The 16,687-nt window shown below is 51.3% G+C and overlaps 7 protein-coding genes across 7 annotated transcripts; 3 read left to right on the top strand and 4 right to left on the bottom strand.

The window, feature by feature from the left end:
• Positions 1-706: 706 nt before the first annotated feature.
• PtrM4_136240 (Rho-GTPase-activating protein LRG1) lies at positions 707-4,582 on the top strand (the record flags this gene model as incomplete). The annotated part of the gene is made up of 5 exons (XM_066109297.1): positions 707-1,018; positions 1,202-2,540; positions 2,653-3,774; positions 3,820-4,106; positions 4,154-4,582. The coding sequence occupies 5 exons, from the start codon at positions 707-709 to the stop codon at positions 4,580-4,582; spliced, it is 3,489 nt and encodes a 1,162-aa protein (XP_065960219.1).
• A 632-nt stretch (positions 4,583-5,214) lies between these two features.
• PtrM4_136230 (Tam, Trans-aconitate methyltransferase) lies at positions 5,215-6,060 on the bottom strand (the record flags this gene model as incomplete). Its single annotated transcript, XM_001938312.2, has 1 exon — positions 5,215-6,060. The coding sequence occupies one exon, from the start codon at positions 6,058-6,060 to the stop codon at positions 5,215-5,217; it is 846 nt and encodes a 281-aa protein (XP_001938347.2).
• Positions 6,061-7,668: 1,608 nt separating this feature from the next.
• PtrM4_136220 (CypX, Cytochrome P450) lies at positions 7,669-8,987 on the top strand (the record flags this gene model as incomplete). The annotated part of the gene is made up of 3 exons (XM_066109296.1): positions 7,669-7,788; positions 7,841-8,457; positions 8,510-8,987. 3 exons carry the CDS (start codon positions 7,669-7,671, stop codon positions 8,985-8,987), a joined length of 1,215 nt encoding a protein of 404 aa, XP_065960218.1.
• A 1,048-nt stretch (positions 8,988-10,035) lies between these two features.
• On the bottom strand, positions 10,036-10,812 carry PtrM4_136210 (uncharacterized protein; the record flags this gene model as incomplete). The annotated part of the gene is made up of 1 exon (XM_001938314.2): positions 10,036-10,812. The coding sequence occupies one exon, from the start codon at positions 10,810-10,812 to the stop codon at positions 10,036-10,038; it is 777 nt and encodes a 258-aa protein (XP_001938349.2).
• Positions 10,813-11,448: 636 nt separating this feature from the next.
• PtrM4_136200 (AdhP, Zn-dependent alcohol dehydrogenase) lies at positions 11,449-12,540 on the bottom strand (the record flags this gene model as incomplete). The annotated part of the gene is made up of 1 exon (XM_001938315.1): positions 11,449-12,540. The coding sequence occupies one exon, from the start codon at positions 12,538-12,540 to the stop codon at positions 11,449-11,451; it is 1,092 nt and encodes a 363-aa protein (XP_001938350.1).
• Positions 12,541-12,896: 356 nt separating this feature from the next.
• PtrM4_136190 (UbiH, 2-polyprenyl-6-methoxyphenol hydroxylase and related FAD-dependent oxidoreductase) lies at positions 12,897-14,266 on the bottom strand (the record flags this gene model as incomplete). Its single annotated transcript, XM_001938316.1, has 3 exons — positions 12,897-14,030; positions 14,102-14,139; positions 14,197-14,266. 3 exons carry the CDS (start codon positions 14,264-14,266, stop codon positions 12,897-12,899), a joined length of 1,242 nt encoding a protein of 413 aa, XP_001938351.1.
• A 684-nt stretch (positions 14,267-14,950) lies between these two features.
• Positions 14,951-16,183, top strand: PtrM4_136180 (Methyltransf-23 multi-domain protein; the record flags this gene model as incomplete). The annotated part of the gene is made up of 3 exons (XM_001938317.2): positions 14,951-15,421; positions 15,468-16,013; positions 16,061-16,183. The coding sequence occupies 3 exons, from the start codon at positions 14,951-14,953 to the stop codon at positions 16,181-16,183; spliced, it is 1,140 nt and encodes a 379-aa protein (XP_001938352.2).
• Positions 16,184-16,687: the final 504 nt, after the last annotated feature.

Here is a 16,687-nt window from a genome sequence, read left to right as displayed (position 1 = left end):
CTTTCCCAGGGGCGCAGCCGGCCATCTGAGTGTTGTGCATCGCAATGAAGGTCTGCACCAAAGCGGCCTAGTCGCTGGTCACGGACAGCGTCCACTCTCCAACATGGACCACGGCCTCCAGTGACACAGGAAACAACCTCCCGCCTCGCTCCCCCAAGACGCCTCCTGCGAATTTTGCCGCGCCCAGAGTTTTGCTTGCGCTGCTGCGAGTTGCCCACCTCAAGCCGGTCCATCTCGTTAGCTGCGAGCAAGCGTTTCATCCATCGCATCAGGGTCCTAGTTCTATACCCCCCATAGCATCGCTGGGCCCAATTCACTGTCCGCCCTTCTCTCCTCCGCGGCGACCGCATGCCGTCCAACCCTCGATTGCGACGGCTGTACATATACTCTACTCCACCTTTGCCCACGCACGCCCGACGAGGTTGCGCATCGCAGGACAGAGCGCCATCGCCATCGCCAGCGCACCCAATAGTTCCTCATACCATTACCGACCTGCCTGGCTAGATTGACCGCGTCGAAACCCTCTCCCGCTTTCGGCACCGCCTACAACAGCACACGACGCCATCGCGATAGAGGCCATTGGAACGTCGTCCGTTGCTGTCACCGCCTGTCCGTCACGCGCCCACCCGTTGCCCTCGGCCTCGGCACGAATCCATCGCGCATCCCGCCTGGTAGCCGTCGACGCTCAAACCTGGCGTAACCGGACATGGGAACACCGGCGGAGGGACCGCCTCCGATGGACTCTCAGGGAGTCCAGCAGCAGTACAATTACGACCCGCGCAGCAATGGTCTGCCCAGGCGCGCCACAGATGAGGCAACCCTCGCCTCGAACAATCTTGCGCCTCACAACCACACAAACCATCCTACGCGATCCTCGACCGACCCAGGAGAGCACCATCATCATGCACCAAAGCCGAAGCGCAGCGGGAAGATATGTGGCAAATGTGGCGAGGGTCTCACCGGCCAGTTCGTGCGGGCTCTAGGCGATACTTATCATTTGGAATGCTTTACCTGTCACGTAAGACTCCCAACTCCTTTCAAAGTTTCCCTGTCATACGAGCGCCATCTAGCGGTCATGTCGTGGTACATGTGAGAGTTGGTCGACTACGGCATGCCGGTTAACCGCTAGCCATGTTTTGGCCCACCAAATCTCCCTACATGTCACTTCACTTTCAACACATGCACTGACGCTTTCTTGCAGGACTGCAGCAAAATCGTTGCCTCGAAATTCTTTCCCGTACCTGAAAAGCCACCCGGCCAATACCCGCTATGCGAGACGGACTACTTCCGCCGCCTTGACCTGCTCTGCTTTGAGTGTGGACAGGCCCTCCGTGGCTCCTACATTACAGCGCTCGACCGGAAATACCACATTGAGCACTTCACCTGTTCCGTGTGTCCTACCGTTTTTGGTGCCTCGGACAGCTACTACGAGCATGAAGGAAGTGTCTACTGCCACTACCACTACTCCACAAAATTCGCCCAACGGTGTAATGGCTGCCAAACCTCCATTTTAAAACAGTTTGTCGAGATCTTCCGAAATGGGCAGAACCAGCATTGGCATCCGGAATGTTACATGATCCATAAATACTGGAATGTGCGGTTGCACTCAACTGGCCAGCCAATCATCGAACGCCTGCAGCAGGAAGCCGACACCGATGCAACAGACGATGTGCGCGAGAGCGTGCGTCAGCAGGAGGAAGAGATTGAAGCCAAGGTCAATTGGATTTGGAAGACATTATCGGCTTTCGAAGAGAAATCGGCCACCTGCATCTCCGACATGCTGCTGCATGTGAGTAATGGAGCTTACGTTGACGGTGTCATGGCAGCGAAGAAGTTCATCGTGCATGTGGAGCTGCTATTTGCGGCTGCAGACGCACTCGACGCGCAGCTGGTCATCAGGACGCCCAAGGGATTGACGTATTCGCGCGAATCAAAGCTGCTCTGTAAGAAGGTGGTCGCTTTCTTTGCCCTGCTCACGCAGTCCCAAGGTACGGGCGTGCGTCGGCTGGGCGTGACCCAAGAGTTGTTGTCCCTGGTTACCGGACTTGCGCACTACCTAAAGCTGCTGATTCGCATCTGCCTGCAGGGTGCTCTAAAGTTAGAGCGCGAAACCCGCAGCTCTACTGGTTTGACCAATTTTCTCACCCAAGTTAATTCACTTGATGCACGACTGGAGGATGAGGCCCAAAGGGACCAGGCAGCTGAGTCTGCCCGACTGGTCCCAAGATGGGCAGATGCATGTCCCATATGCGATGCCCAGGTCGAAGACAAATGTTTACACCTGAATCACATGTCATTCAACTATAGTTGTATGGTCTGTCGCGGCTGCAATGCCGACTTGCGTCACGATACTCGCAACGCTTATTGGAGTAAGACTAAACGGGGCATCTACTGTCCCGCCTGTGCAGCAGCCCAGTCGGATGCGGAGAACGGCTTCGAGCAAATCACAAAACTACGTCAATACGTACACTTGCTCAACGTAGCTCATGCTCGTCTCATGGCGACCCTGCGATCCAGTGGCGCGCTACCTCACACCTCAGGTAAGAATAACCTCTCCTCGGTAGATCACATCGTCACCACTCATCTTGACACCCTGACTCAGATTTCTGGAGCCGTTTCCGAGATTACATTCGTCCCACTAATGACTTGTAGATGATCCTAACCTGGCCGGCTATGATTCTTCGCAAGGTCATCGCCTCGGGGACGAACCACCGCATCTGCGAGGAGATACGCGCTCAAAATCATATGGCGGCACCTCGACGACTGATAGTCAGCAGAGTGCAAATGCTGCGTATGAGCAGTCCATGTCCGACATTAAGCGTTTGCGATCGACGCGGCTCGACAAACACCTCTCGAATACAATGAAGCGCGCACGCGCATCGCGGATTATCGACGGTCCCGAGGGTCTTGATTCAGCTGGTGGGGAAGGGCAGCTCCGAGGTGGCATGCAAATCGTCCAGGAGGGCGACGGGTCCAACCAGGCCGACGCCGTGACCCTCGCCGTCAATTCGCTTGCGTTGGATGACATCGCCCGTATGGCCGCCCTGGAGCAACAGCGAGAGCAGCGTCCAAACGCATTCCGTGCAGGTGGAAGCGCGCTTCTTGGCCGCGATGATCAACCCCGACTCCAAAACGGCCATCGTCGGGATTTCTCTGGAGCTCAGGATTTACAAATCATGTCAGAAGGTCGCTCCCGGACATTCTTCTCCGAGCTATCGCCACTTGAGTACTTCAAACTCAAGGGTCTAGCCGTCCTCCAGCTTGGACTTTTACTTGACGATAGCCAGTACAACCAAGGCGAGCTTTTAGACCTCATAGAGTCAAAGAAGAACAACTTTTGGGGCAAGATTGGGTTTGGCAAGGCTTTCAAAGCTGACAAAACCAAGCCAAAGAAAGGCGTGCCGTCAGGAGTCGAGAAGCCCGTTTCAGACAAAGCAACTTTCCGACAATCGCTCGAATACCTAGTAGAGAAGTACGGTGACGAGTGTACAGAGGGTGTAGGACCGGGTGCTCTCAAAGTACCTGCTCTTCTCCAGGAGTGCATTACAGCCATGAGAAACATGGACATGTCTATTGAGGGTGTCTTCAGGAAGAATGGCAACCTCAAAGCGCTCCGTGAACTTGAGGAAGAGATCGACGCAAATGGGGTTCAGAAGGTTGACCTAAACACGAAGAACCCGGTTATCCTTGCCAACCTTCTCAAACGTTTTCTCCGGCTGATGCCTGAGCCTGTCTTGACGTTGAAACTCTACAGACTGTTCATGGTCGCAAATGGTGAGTACCTCGATGACTATGACAGACGCCTGCTAACAAAAGTAGACATTGAAGATGAGGCGCAAAGAAAGAAGGTTTTGCACTTGGTGCTGTGTCTGCTGCCCAAAGCTCATCGCGATACAATGGAGGTCTTGTTCTGCTTCCTCAACTGGGTCTCTTCGTTCCATACTGTGGACGAGGAGACTGGCAACAAGATGGACACCTGGAACATCGCCACCGTCATGGCCCCAAACATTTTGAGAGAGAGCAACGACAAAGAAGTCAAGAGTGTGGATCAAGGCGCTGTCAAAGTGGTGTTTGATCTCATAGAGAACAACGATGAGTTCTCAGAGGTATGTTATCCATGTGCTTTTTACTTCTTACTTCTAACTCTACCCAGGTGCCCCCAGAGATCATGGAACTGCTGAGCGATGAGGTATCGGATATGAGCGCAAAAGAAATCATGCGACAATGGGAGCAGCGGGGTAAAAACCCTCTGTCTGCCCCTCCTGCTGGACCCAGGGAGCAAGCAGGTACTGCATCTAGGAAAGATCAGCGCAATGCGCCTCAAATAACAACAGCCGACAACAATCCTTCGGCACAAGCGGGCGAGACGCATGCTCGTCAAGCAGGCGGACTTCCTTCGGGGCCTGCTAACAATCAACAGAGTCCCGGACAAGGATACGACCGGGGCACGCCCAACGCTGCATATGGCCCGAATCCACAAGCTTCGGCAGAGAGCCATCGGACTGCGTCGCCTCATCGGCACAGCTACCGCTCACCGGGCTTCCAAAAACATACACAAATTGGCACCGCAGGTGCCGGATGAGACACGATAACTCACACACTCTTTTTGGGTCCATACTGGAGTAATTTGGGCGTTTGTTCTCTCTCTACCATTTTCACGGGCTTGGGCGAAAAAGCGTCGATACTCTATTCTATACCCCTGGACCAGAACCCTACGTCATGAACATGTAGAATGGTCCAGTTTCATCATCTTCACGCATCGGGCTTAGCATTAGTTTGACGAGACACCTTTTTCGACACGGCATTGTCTGCCCTTCTCTTGTTCGCGCTGGACTCTTCATGCCAAACATTTTGACGGGGATTTTGAGCAAGCATTGATAATGGCGTTTTCTGGGTAATTGATCACATGTGCCATCTACGATCCTTGGCATTGCTTTTTATGGCGGTGTGATGTGGTAGAGGAGCATGGAAGGAGCGAGAGACTAAACAGTCGACCGGAGGCTATAAGTGGGAGTAGGGAGACGCCACGCCAGCAAGACTTTTGTTGCAAAGCTGCGGCGGGTATGTGTGAGATTAGTAACAGATAGTAAAGTGGTGTTAATGTGTAGAAAGCTGTGCTAGAAATAGTTATGGACTTCCCTATAATCACATGTGAGGCTTATTAACATTGACTGATTTGCCTGAAGCTATAGTTGTGGTTTTTCTTAGACTCCTTCACTTTCTCACAGCAACGATGAACAACCTTGGATACACCAAGAGAACATTCCCATCAGCCATCTTTGGATACGCTTCCTCCAGCCTCCTCTCGTACTCTCCCAAGAAGGCCTGCTTCGTTGCTTCGTCTTCAATCCTGTTCAGGTACGGCTGTAATCCCGTCCCTTTCACCCACTCCACAATCGCCCTCGCATCTTTGAGTACATGATGATACATCGTTCGCCACACATTAACACCCCCGGCGTGCGGAATCAGCGCGTTGTAAAATTCAGTTGGCGGTTGGATCGGATCCAGATCTGGTCGCTCCTCATCTGCCAAATCTCCAATCTTCGTGTCCTTGAAGAATGGTGCCCAGGGCTTGTCGGGAAGGGAAGCAGTAACGCGCATAAGCGCGTGGGAAGGCTCATTGTAGTTATCAGGAACCTGTATTGCTACCACGCCTCCTGTGCTCAGACCCTGGAATAGTGTCACCAGCGTGGGGATCCTGTTGCTGTGCCTCAGCCAGTGGAACACGGCGTTGCTGAACAGCAGATTGGCTTTTTGGTCGACTTTGAAGGTGGCTAGGTCTCCTGTTACAAACTCGACGCTTGGAAGGGAGGCACTGGCTTTCTTTAGCATGTCGGCCGAACTATCCATGCCGGTGATGCGGGCGGTGGGGAAAGCGTCGAGGATGACTTTGGTAGAGTTTCCGGGGCCGCAGCCTAGGTCGTAGATGCGGGGATTGGGGAATGAGGATAGGTGTGGGATGACTTGCGATAGCAAGTCGTAGACGGGGCGAGTGCGCTCATTGTTGAACTTGAGATATTGGTTTGCAGACCAGTCTTTCTGCTCTTGAGTGGTGGCCATAGACTTTGTAGTTGAGAAGGCGCGGCGATGATGAAGACTTGATTGAAACTGAAGAGCCGTAGCTTCATAACACTTGTATCGTAGAGATGGCCGTGATATCTGAGTCAAGCTGCTTCGGAAAAGTATCCGCGGATGCGACATGGTGTGCAGTTTCTGGTGGAGGCCAGGTGGAAACTTCTTCATTGTCACCTGCACAATTTGGCCAGATTGGAGGTGCAGCGAGTGGGTTTTATATCGACGGACACTGCGGTGTGCGCACGGAAAAGCATGAATGTCACCTCGGGTATGTACAAGATGAAGTTGCTGACTAACATTGTAAGCTAAGCCTTAGATGGGTTAAGCTTTGGGCTCATACTGTAGAAGCGGGACCTTGGAGAGCATCGTCAAACCCCAAACGACATCACCAACATCGTGCGCCCTGCCGCATATCCGGCCTGTCTGGTATAGCGCCACCTTTCGAATCTCGATGAGTCATATGGCGCGGATACGCCGCATCGGTACCGGAATACAAGGCTCGTTGAATTTCCGCAGCCCTTTGAACGCTGCCGCGCCGTACACACCTCTAGAGAGTATATCGCTTTCTTTGTTACTCAATTAGACCTGCTGCCTATGGTCGCGAATACGAGCCATAATGCATACCCATGATTACCATGTGCTATACATGCGCCCCACGGCTTGATTGTGGGTTCTGCTGATGTCAGCAAATGCTCCAACAGTGGCAAATGAGAGAAGTGAGTCCTGGTAGGTGGCAGTTCAATGAAGGCTGCCTGGCTGCCTACCATGCCTCATTTTCTCGATTTCGAAAAGTGCACTATCATTAGCTCAGTAAAGCAACGTAGCCTCTCGGGCTTACGATAGACACGTCGGTTGCAAATACAACGATTACCCAAAGCAAGCGAGACAACATGAAGCACTTTCGCAATTGACCTATAGATCAGAGTTTTGAACTATCAACTGCTCGAGAAAAGCAGCTCCATTCACCAGAAAAGGTTAAGAGGCGGGATAAACTTGGATTTGGGCAACCGTAGCGCTTCGGTACGCTATGTGCCACAAGCAATGGGTGCGCTTTCGCTTGTTCCACATGTACCCTGAATCAGAAGTGCAGCCAGTTCTTCACAATCTGATTGAGCTGCACAAACAACGAGTCACAGTGTAGAGATGAGGCGCTGCTCTGTTGATGCCGGTCAGGCTCACCCTTGGCCCCCACATCACCCGCGGAGGACTCACACGGTTATCAGTCTGCTTATATAGGCGACACATAGATCAAATCACTTGGAAACTAGTTGAAACCCGTATGAGTGGTATAAGAGTAACGTTACTCATGGCAACCTTTTGGTGCTCCAATAGTCTTCACCTAAATCAGGTCTTCCCAGGACTCTCGTATCTTTTTTGTTCCGTATATTCTTCATTATGATTTTGAACAGATGTAATCTCTCGGAAGGGGTACCTGCTCTTTCGTTACTCTCTTTTCTGCTGATAGCATCATGTCTGGCGTGGATAGTATATGCTAGATATGTCCATTCGTTGTCCCAATACCCAGGACCCTTCTTGGCATCTATTACTCGTCTTTGGCACATCATCAATGTTGCAGGAGGCAGCCCAGACAAGATGCAGAGACGCCTTCATCAGAGATATGGACCTATTGTTCGGATAGCTCCAAATGAGATAGCAGTAGCAGACCCAGAGGCTATCCGGACCATATATTCATCTCATTCTGGATTTGTCAAGGTGAGACCTGTGGTGTAGCATGGTCCTCTTATCCACTGCTAACAAATGCTAGACTGACTTCTATCTTCCTTTCCGTGCTACTTGGGGCAAATATCCGGATGCGTTCACCAACCTCGATGAGCGCCAGCACGCTGAGAGACGTAGAATCGTTAACCAAGTCTACTCAATGTCGAATATCATACAGTTGGAGGACAGTGTGGACAAATGTGTGCAGATGCTCATGGAGAAGCTTGCTGAGAGTGCGACAAGAACTACTGCTATCGACATTTCGCAGTGGTTCCAGTGGTATTCTTTTGACGTCATCGGCGAGTTGTTCTTCAGCCGGATGTTTGGATTCCTGGAAGGTGCTTATGACCACGGCGGCAATATCCACGCTCTGGATCTACTAATTCCCTTCATCGCCGTCGCTTGTGCTTCCCCAGCCTTCTTGAGGCCCCTAGTCCTCATCAGTGGAGCGATGATACCTCGGGTTTTCCAGGCTTTGAAAGCGTTGAAGCACATTGAGAACGCATCGGAATCATGCGTTGCTGACAGACAGCGTCTGATTGAGAGCGGGGAGGCCGATGAGAAAGAAGATATGTTGCAGAGTTTCTTCAGAATCATGCAAAACAAGGGAAGGCAGAAGGATTTCGGCATCACTGAAGTGAAGATGGAGGTTTACGGCGCTTTGTATGACCCACGCCGTATTGGCACATGTGACAATAAGGCTGACAGAACACAGCATTGCCGGATCAGATACAACCGCGGCTGCGATCACGGCTATAGTTTACCACCTCATGCGCACCCCATCAGCATACGCAAAGCTCACTACCGAAATCGACGAAGCTTCGCAGGCCGGGCTACTGAGTCCGATAATACAATATCACGAGGCTGTTGGGCTACCCTATTTCATTGCTTGCTGCAAAGAAGGCATGCGATTACACCCAAGTGTTGGTATGACACTTCCGCGTCATGTTCCGCGAGGTGGTTGTATGATCGCTGGAGCATGGTTCCCCGAGGGTACGCGTGTTGGTGTGAACGCTGCGGTAGTACAACGCGACAAGAGCATCTTCGGTAACGATGCCGACGCCTTTGTTCCGGAACGATGGCTCGGGCCACAGGCGTCGAAAATGGAGCGTTACATGTTCCAGGTAAGATATCCTGTGTTTGATAGTCTACAAGCACTGTTGACACAAATTACAGTTTGGCGGGGGCTCTAGGACATGCATCGGAAAGAATGTAAGTTGTATTCTGCAGATTGTTCTATACATAGGCTTAAGCGAAGACAGATATCACTGTGTGAGATATACAAAGTCATTCCGCAGCTTCTTCGCTCGTTCGACTTGGAACTTCCACACCCGGAGAAGGAGTGGGAGACGCGTAATTACTGGTTCAATAAGCCGACAAAGGTTCATGCTACGGTTCGATGCAGAGAAAAAGGAGGGTATAAGGCTTTGTGAAAGATTAATTACAAGGGGGTGACCGGGAGCTTAGTCAACGGAGAAGAGAAGTGGTAATGTCAGGCAATTGAGATTGAAATAACATGGTAGACCTGCCAAGATCTTGTAATCGATGGGTCTCCAGTCTGGTGCCTCAAGTATGTGTACTGTGGTACTACAGAGGGAGGTAATCATCATACTTATGATTGTAAATTTTTGATCTGCAGTCTCTGAATTTGGATAGGATAACTGAGTTCTGTTAAACAGGCCTCGGAACTAGAACTTGGCGGGGACAGATTACCGGATTCTTTGAAAATCTGGAGAACTACGAACAACCTTGAGGTCCACACATCATGTAGAACGATTTGGCACACCTCTTCTGGCGTCGTACTAGGGTTGAATACGTGATCGGTGCGATGTTTTATAGTTTGTGGTGAAAGGCTCTATTCATTAACTTGCGCTAGAAGCAGGCATAAATTTGATCTTTGCGAACTCATTACGATATTTTACCATTGGCCGCGTTTTCATCTTTCAACCACATGTTTCTAGTTAGTAGTAAGCAACCTAGAGTGTATAGGCCTCTATATCTTATCTCTACCTACAGCTCCCTTTAGTGTATACATCTTTCTGATAGGGTTCTACTAGGGTTGTGGAATCTTTACTCAAATCTCATACTTTGCATAGTAACTTCCTTGAAAGTAAGTATCGTAAGCTTAACGCGCTCGCATTGCTATCTATCTCTAAAAATCCAACAAAAAAATCAGGTTTACACGATCCGCATCTTGAAAACTAAACGCCATCCCATCACTTCTCAATCTGGATAATGCGCCTATGCGACGGAATCCTGTGGCGTATTCTCCGAGACCTCTTCTTGTACCACCTCGTCCGCCGTATCCGCCGACCCTGGGCGAGTCGCACGATCAAACAAAGCTCGGCGTTTGTACTTGCCCGCCGTATTCTTCTTATCGTTCTTCAGGTTCGTGGTAAACTCGTCGATTTTACGTGCAGCACCATAGGCGACATGGCCTTCATCATCCTCGTTCAATGCTTCACCGATGTTACAATATCGAACTGTGACCTTCTTGTCAAAAACAACATGTTTCATGTCTGTGTTGGATGTGGAGGGGGGACTCAGGATAGACTGGACACTGGCACGCCGTAGAAGTTTGTTCGCCTTGGTTTCTGTCCATGTCTTTTCGTCTTCCAAAGCGGTGCGCAGCTCTTGCTTGAGACGACCAATCAGCTCAAGGATGAGTGTATATGTCTCTGCAATAAGTGGCCAGAACTGCTTCGCGGCCTGTTTCCATCCTAGTGAGAATGGTCGAGACTTATCGTTACAGACCTTAACTTTGCGCGCCATGCTAGCCTTTGCATCATATAACTCCTTTGGCCATGAGTCTGCCGATGTCGGGATGCAGAGATTCAGATCCTCAATTCGTTTAGTTATCTGAGAATGGCGCTGTTGGATTTGGCTGAGCGCATGGAAGGAACCAGTTCCTGTGATGCTTGGGAAGGCGTCGATGTCTGTGATTTGCTTGTGTAGATCATCTTCAAGCCATTGCCATATATCGACTAAATTCTGTGCCTTCTCTCGCGTAAGATTCATACCGGCGATGCTTGTCTTTGGGGTTTTCTTAATAAGCCAAGACATTTGGAAAGAGTTGGGTGCAGCGCAGAGGTTCGAAGTATGCGCGGTTCAAAGCTTGGTTGAGAGGTAGAATGAACTGTGGTTGAGTAGGCGGCCGGAATAAGTGGAATAGAACGAATCGTTGAACTAGAGCGGTAGATTTTAAGTGAAGAAGAGATTCATGATCGCGTGTAACCTAATCGATAGCATAGAGCGTTCACAATGTAATCTGTATAATCAATATGGTAGCGTGGCAACGCTGGCGTTGCGATCAGCAATGAAACGAGTGAATTCGCTAAGGGTCTCGGGCTTGGATGGGAACACCTCTGTGTAACTAGGTAAATATCAAACTCGACAAATGACAATAATAAGTAATTATAAAAAAATGTTCTTGAGGCCCAATACGTGTAAGCCGCATGTGAAAGATGTAGGCGAGCTGGTTCACTACGTCAGACAACCTGCCAACCAACGTACGCGTCACACAACAGCAACATGCTCAATGTCGAGACTTTCGACATGATCTTCGCGCTTCCTATTCCGTAATGCGTCAGAGACTTGTATTACCACGGATGCAAGACCTTGCGGGGAGACATGGCTGGCTGATTATTAGCGCCTTTACATTTTCGCTCTATCGGCCATATCTGTATGTACAAGCACGTAACGATACCGCGCATGGCCATCCTCCATATTGACGATCGCCTTGTTGGCGTCTTTCATGTTTTCCTTTTGAACCCATGGCTTTACTCCATTCTCCGCCGCAAACTTGAGCATCTCATCAATTTCTTTCGGACTGCCGATTTGACTGCCTCCTATCTTACAGCCTTTGGCAATGAGACCGAACGCGGAAATCTGCGGTAGCTTGTCCTCCGGTGCACCGACCTGAATAAAGACGCCACCCGTGCGCAAAAGTCGTAAGTAGGACTCAAGAGGCATATCTGGAGAGGAGACAGTACTAATGATGATATCGAGGGTCCGAGAATGTTGACGAGCCCACTTCTCGTCTTCTGATGTCGCTATGTAGTCTGTGGCACCCATAGCTTTTGCGTCGTCGGCTTTGTTTCTCCGCCGGCTGATGGCTACGACCTTGTCACAACCTAAAGCTTTTGCGAACAAGACACCAAAATGGCCAAGCCCACCTAGGCCCACGACCCCGACTTTCTTCCCCGGTCCTGCTCCGTTGTTCTTTAGAGGCGAATACACCGTGATGCCTCCGCACATCATTGGGGCTGCGTCTTCGCTCCTCAATCCTGCTGGGATCTTTATAGCGAAGTGAGCTGGCACTCGAACATAGTCTGCATAGCCACCCATGCTCCAGCTGCCACCTGGATATTTCGAACCGTACGTGCCCACCATCTTCGGACAATGCTGTTCCAGGCCAGCGCTGCACTCTTCACAATCCTCCTTAAGACAGCTAAAGGCTTGCGCGCCGACACCTACCCTCTCGCCCAGTGTGAGGTGCTCCACTTTGTCTCCGACCCTCACAACATTTCCGACAATCTCGTGTCCGACACAGATAGGATAATGGGTTGCGCCCCATCCCGACCGTAGCGTGTGAACGTCGCTGCCGCAGATGCCACAATGGGATACCTTGATGTCGACATCGATGTCGTTGAAGGGTTTGGGTTGGAAAGAGGACCATGTCATGTTTCCTTGGGCGGCTGTCTTGTCGTGGCCCAGCCAGCCATGGAATTCATTTGGTGAGGTCATTATGCTTGTGCAACAGGATAAGATGGATGCGCTGTGAATGAACACGTGAGTGAGTCTGCGTCGCAATATTCAATCTGGAAAAGAAGAAACAAAGATGATATGCAGAAGGGTGCAGGTAGACATTGTGAAGATTGCAGGGAGTGCATCCAAAGCCCAGGACCGAGGGTCGTCAACGTCAGGGTTTGTGGACAAGGTTATCCGAGGCACATAGCTGAGGGGTCCACCGGAGATAACGCTAATCTCCACTCTAAAGTTATACCAACAGACAGACTAAACATCTGACAAACTATATACAAGTGTCATTTACATGTTCAGATCTATATCCTTACGAGTGCGATGTCAGGCACTGCAAAGGCTCAAGCATCCACTTTTTTCATGCCATTTTTGAAGAGCGGACTTTCCCTGACGCGCTCCCAATCGTGTAGCCTCACCGTATTCGCAGTGCCCTCCCTGACCTCTGTCCCTCCACGCTTGATCATCTCTTCCTCAAACTCATCTATCATGGCCCGTCTATCTTCGCCCGCCTTAATTTTAGCGATTGCTTGACAAAGCTTCTCCGCGTCGGTCACCGAATGGTTGAGACCCTGGCCACGCTGAAATGTCATAGGATGAACGGCGTCCCCGACCATGGTAACAAGGCCGTCATGGTTATCCCACCGATGGCCAGGCAAGGCAGGATCCCAGTCTGTCAGTCCAAGATACCATACTGGTGTACCTTCTGGAGTCCATTCAAGTGCACTCTTCCAAGGGTCGCAGAAAGCTTTGGCAAATTCTTTTTGCTGCGTGAGCCGTTGAGAAGGCGACCAGTCCTTGGTTGCCTCCTGCTCTTCGAGGCTACTCGGCCATGAGATGTAGAAGAAGAAAGTCCATGACGAAGGGTCCTCGGCGTTGGACGCGTCGTGCATTCCAAAGAAGCCAAAGTTATTGTTTGGATGCACACAGCCTAGGTATAGCGGATGGAATGATCTAAGATACAAAGCCTGCTCGACAGGAAATTTGCTTTGTACAAAAGTGGCGGCGTATGGTAGGTGGTTGATGGAGCCCAATTCGCGGCCCAGCAGCATCTGGCGCGTTGAGGAGCGAGCGCCGTCAGCGCCCACTAACATGCTCCCAGTAACGGCGGATCCGTCAGCGAAATGGGCGGTAACGGACTGGCCATTGTCTGCATATGAAATGTCCTGTAGGCGCTTATCGTACTGCATGTTTAGGCCTTGTGAGAGCAAGTCCCGCAGCTTACTCCTCCGCAAGCGATAAAATGGCCCAAGGTCAAAAGACATGGCGAGCTCGCCTGTATCTCCTCGCAACCATTTCATGGTATCCAGCTCTTTTGTTGGCACATTTGGATCGACCTGGACGCTCTGGATGCGGTCCCACCAGCCGTCAGGCAGGAGAGGCTCAAGGGCAGATGCGCCCCAGTGAAGGCCCATGTTCCAGTCTCGGCCTCCATGTTTTGCGGTGTTCTTTTCGAAGACAATACATGCGATCCCCGCCTGATGTTTGTCAGACGACAAGGAGATGAGATGGAATCACGACATGAGGCACGACTCGGTCATGTACGTACCTTGCGCAGGCCCTGTGCGAGGGCGAGGCCGGTGGTGCCTGTGAATCAGTGAGTGGGAAGTGTGCTCATAGACGCGGCGCGAAGCCATGGCGTACCAGAGCCAATGATGAGCACGGGCCGATGCGGCGGCGCGGCCGCTGTGCCACCGGCAGTTAATTTTTCCATAGCAGCTTGGGATGATGGACGTTACGCAAATGACAGATGCAGATGCAGAGGAATAGACTCCGGCGTGTTAATTCACCCTACACCTTCAGCTCCGTCCGTCTGCATCTGCCTACAGAGTTGGCAGTCTCCACGTTGGCGTTGCTTGCCCCTCCACTTCAACGGGCCCTAGCAGCAGCACACTTTTCACCATGCCAGATGCCATCACTAATCACTATGCGACTACGGCTGCATTCGCACTAATTGCCTAGATACCTAGTGTGCAGCTACCAGCGCCAACTTTACCCCGGTGCAACGTCTGGAAAGCCCACTCTGATTCGTATACCGTCGGCATCAAGACCCCCGACGGGCCCTCGCTGGTCAAGGCTGGGGCTTTTTCTTTTCTTTTTTTGGAAGCAGGTTGCGCCATCGCTCGGCCGTGTGTTTATCAGCAATGGCACGAATTGCAGCGGCCGGAGCAACAGACGGATCCGCAAGATCGCTTCGAGGATGTGTCGCGCGAACCTGGCGCCACAGCGGGCCTCATCCACTTTCCGCCAGACCCCTCGCCCATTGACATGGCTGCAAAAGACAAACGAAAGTCTGCACCAGCCCGTTTCGAGCTCATTGGCGACATGTGAAGCCCTGGCGTGTCGGCCGGGGACCACATCTCCACCACAATCTGCCGTGCTCGCAATTCCCATAGTCATGGCCTCGCCAACTCAATACAAGTCATCCCAGACTATCAGTATGCACATCCAACAGGACAGCGCCGTGCACTTGCACGACGCCTCGCAATCCTCACACTCGCAATCCTCACACTCGCAATCAGGCCCCACACCTCAAAATACGTCGCTCAATTCCGAGCCCTCGTCGTTGGAGAGTGAGCAGGACCAAGGCTTTTCGTCCGACTCGGGCTTTGACAGCGGGAGCCTTCTCGGTGATGAAACCGACTCGCTGGCCTCGTCAATCCTCAACCACCGCATGGAGAATGGGCGACAGTACCATGCCTACCGAGACGGGTCCTACTGGGGACCCAACGATGAGCTGGCCAAGGAGATATTGGACTTTGCCCACCACATGTATCTCTTGACTCTCGACCAGAAGCTGCATCTTGCACCTTTGCAGAATCCACAGACAATTCTGGACTGCGGCACGGGGACTGGCATCTGGGCCATTGTACGAATGCTACTACCTCCGCAGCAGCAAAGACTAATAACACTAGGACATGGCTGACCAGTACCCATCTGCGATCGTTACCGGCACCGACCTCTCTCCAATACAACCAGAGTGGGTGCCTCCCAACTGCCATTTCGAGATCGACGACGTGTCTCAGGACTGGACATTTCCGCCCAACCACTTCGACTTCATACATATCCGCGAGCTTTTCGGTTGCATTCCAGATTGGGACTTCTTCTTTGCACAAGCATATCAACACACCAAACCCGGAGGCTGGATCGAGATTGTCGAGCATTCTGTATGTCCTATAGCCGATGACGAAAGCATGGGACCGGACCATTTCTATCACACGTGGGGCAAGGTTGTGGTCGAGATGGGTGACAGATTCGGCAAGACTTTTACCATCTGGGAGGAGAGCGCCGAGCGACTGAGAAGAGCTGGGTTTGTCGACGTTACCGTAGTCGATTACAAGTGGCCTATGAACGGCTGGCCGACTGATAAAAGATTGAAGAACATTGGAAGATGGAATCAACTGAGATTGATGGATGGTGTGGAAGGCTTCATGCTGCGATTACTGACACAAGTTGGCGGGGTAAGTATCATGAATACATCTTCTGGAACTCCACTAATCGGTCCCAGTGGTCCATTGCACGGGCACAGTTACATTTAGCGCAGATGCGCAAAGAGCTGAAAAGCTACAGGGCCCATGCATATCTTCCAGGAACCGTCGTCTATGCTCGAAAGCCATTCGTGACACGGTGACATGATCAACAAGTGCGATTAATCCGATACCTGCCGTCATAGTCTTGTTGAAATCGTACACCACAGGCCCGTGACGCTTCATCCTCCGACCTCCATGATGAGCTCAGAAAGAGGACGTGCCAGTACGATGCAAAGCAGTACAAGAACGCTCCAGCAGCCTGTTGAACATGGCCTACGCACCTTGTCTAACTTGGTGGCAGAGACATCAGCCGAAAGCTTATATACGTAGGATGGCTACTCCTGGTGAATGTTGCCCAAAGTACAAATCAATTCCCGAATACCATCGTGTTGATTAAACTGCGCCTGGGTGGTTTGTTATTGCACATTGAAGGTCCGTAGCACTAGGAGAATGGACAGCAGTCTGAACACCACGCTTCTCTTCTTCTCGTACAAACCAATGAGAACGCGATTTTTTTTCTCTCAATCAATGATTTGATGAAGATCTACTGAGGCAGTCAATATGACAACTGTGAGTGGCAAAGTGACGTAGACAGCACATCAGGA

This window comes from Pyrenophora tritici-repentis, chromosome 8 (assembly GCF_003171515.1).
Source record: "Pyrenophora tritici-repentis strain M4 chromosome 8, whole genome shotgun sequence".
Classification (NCBI taxonomy): Eukaryota; Fungi; Ascomycota; class Dothideomycetes; order Pleosporales; family Pleosporaceae; genus Pyrenophora; species Pyrenophora tritici-repentis.
Note: the sequence above shows the minus strand (reverse complement) of the source record. Positions and strands in the feature narration are given on the sequence as shown.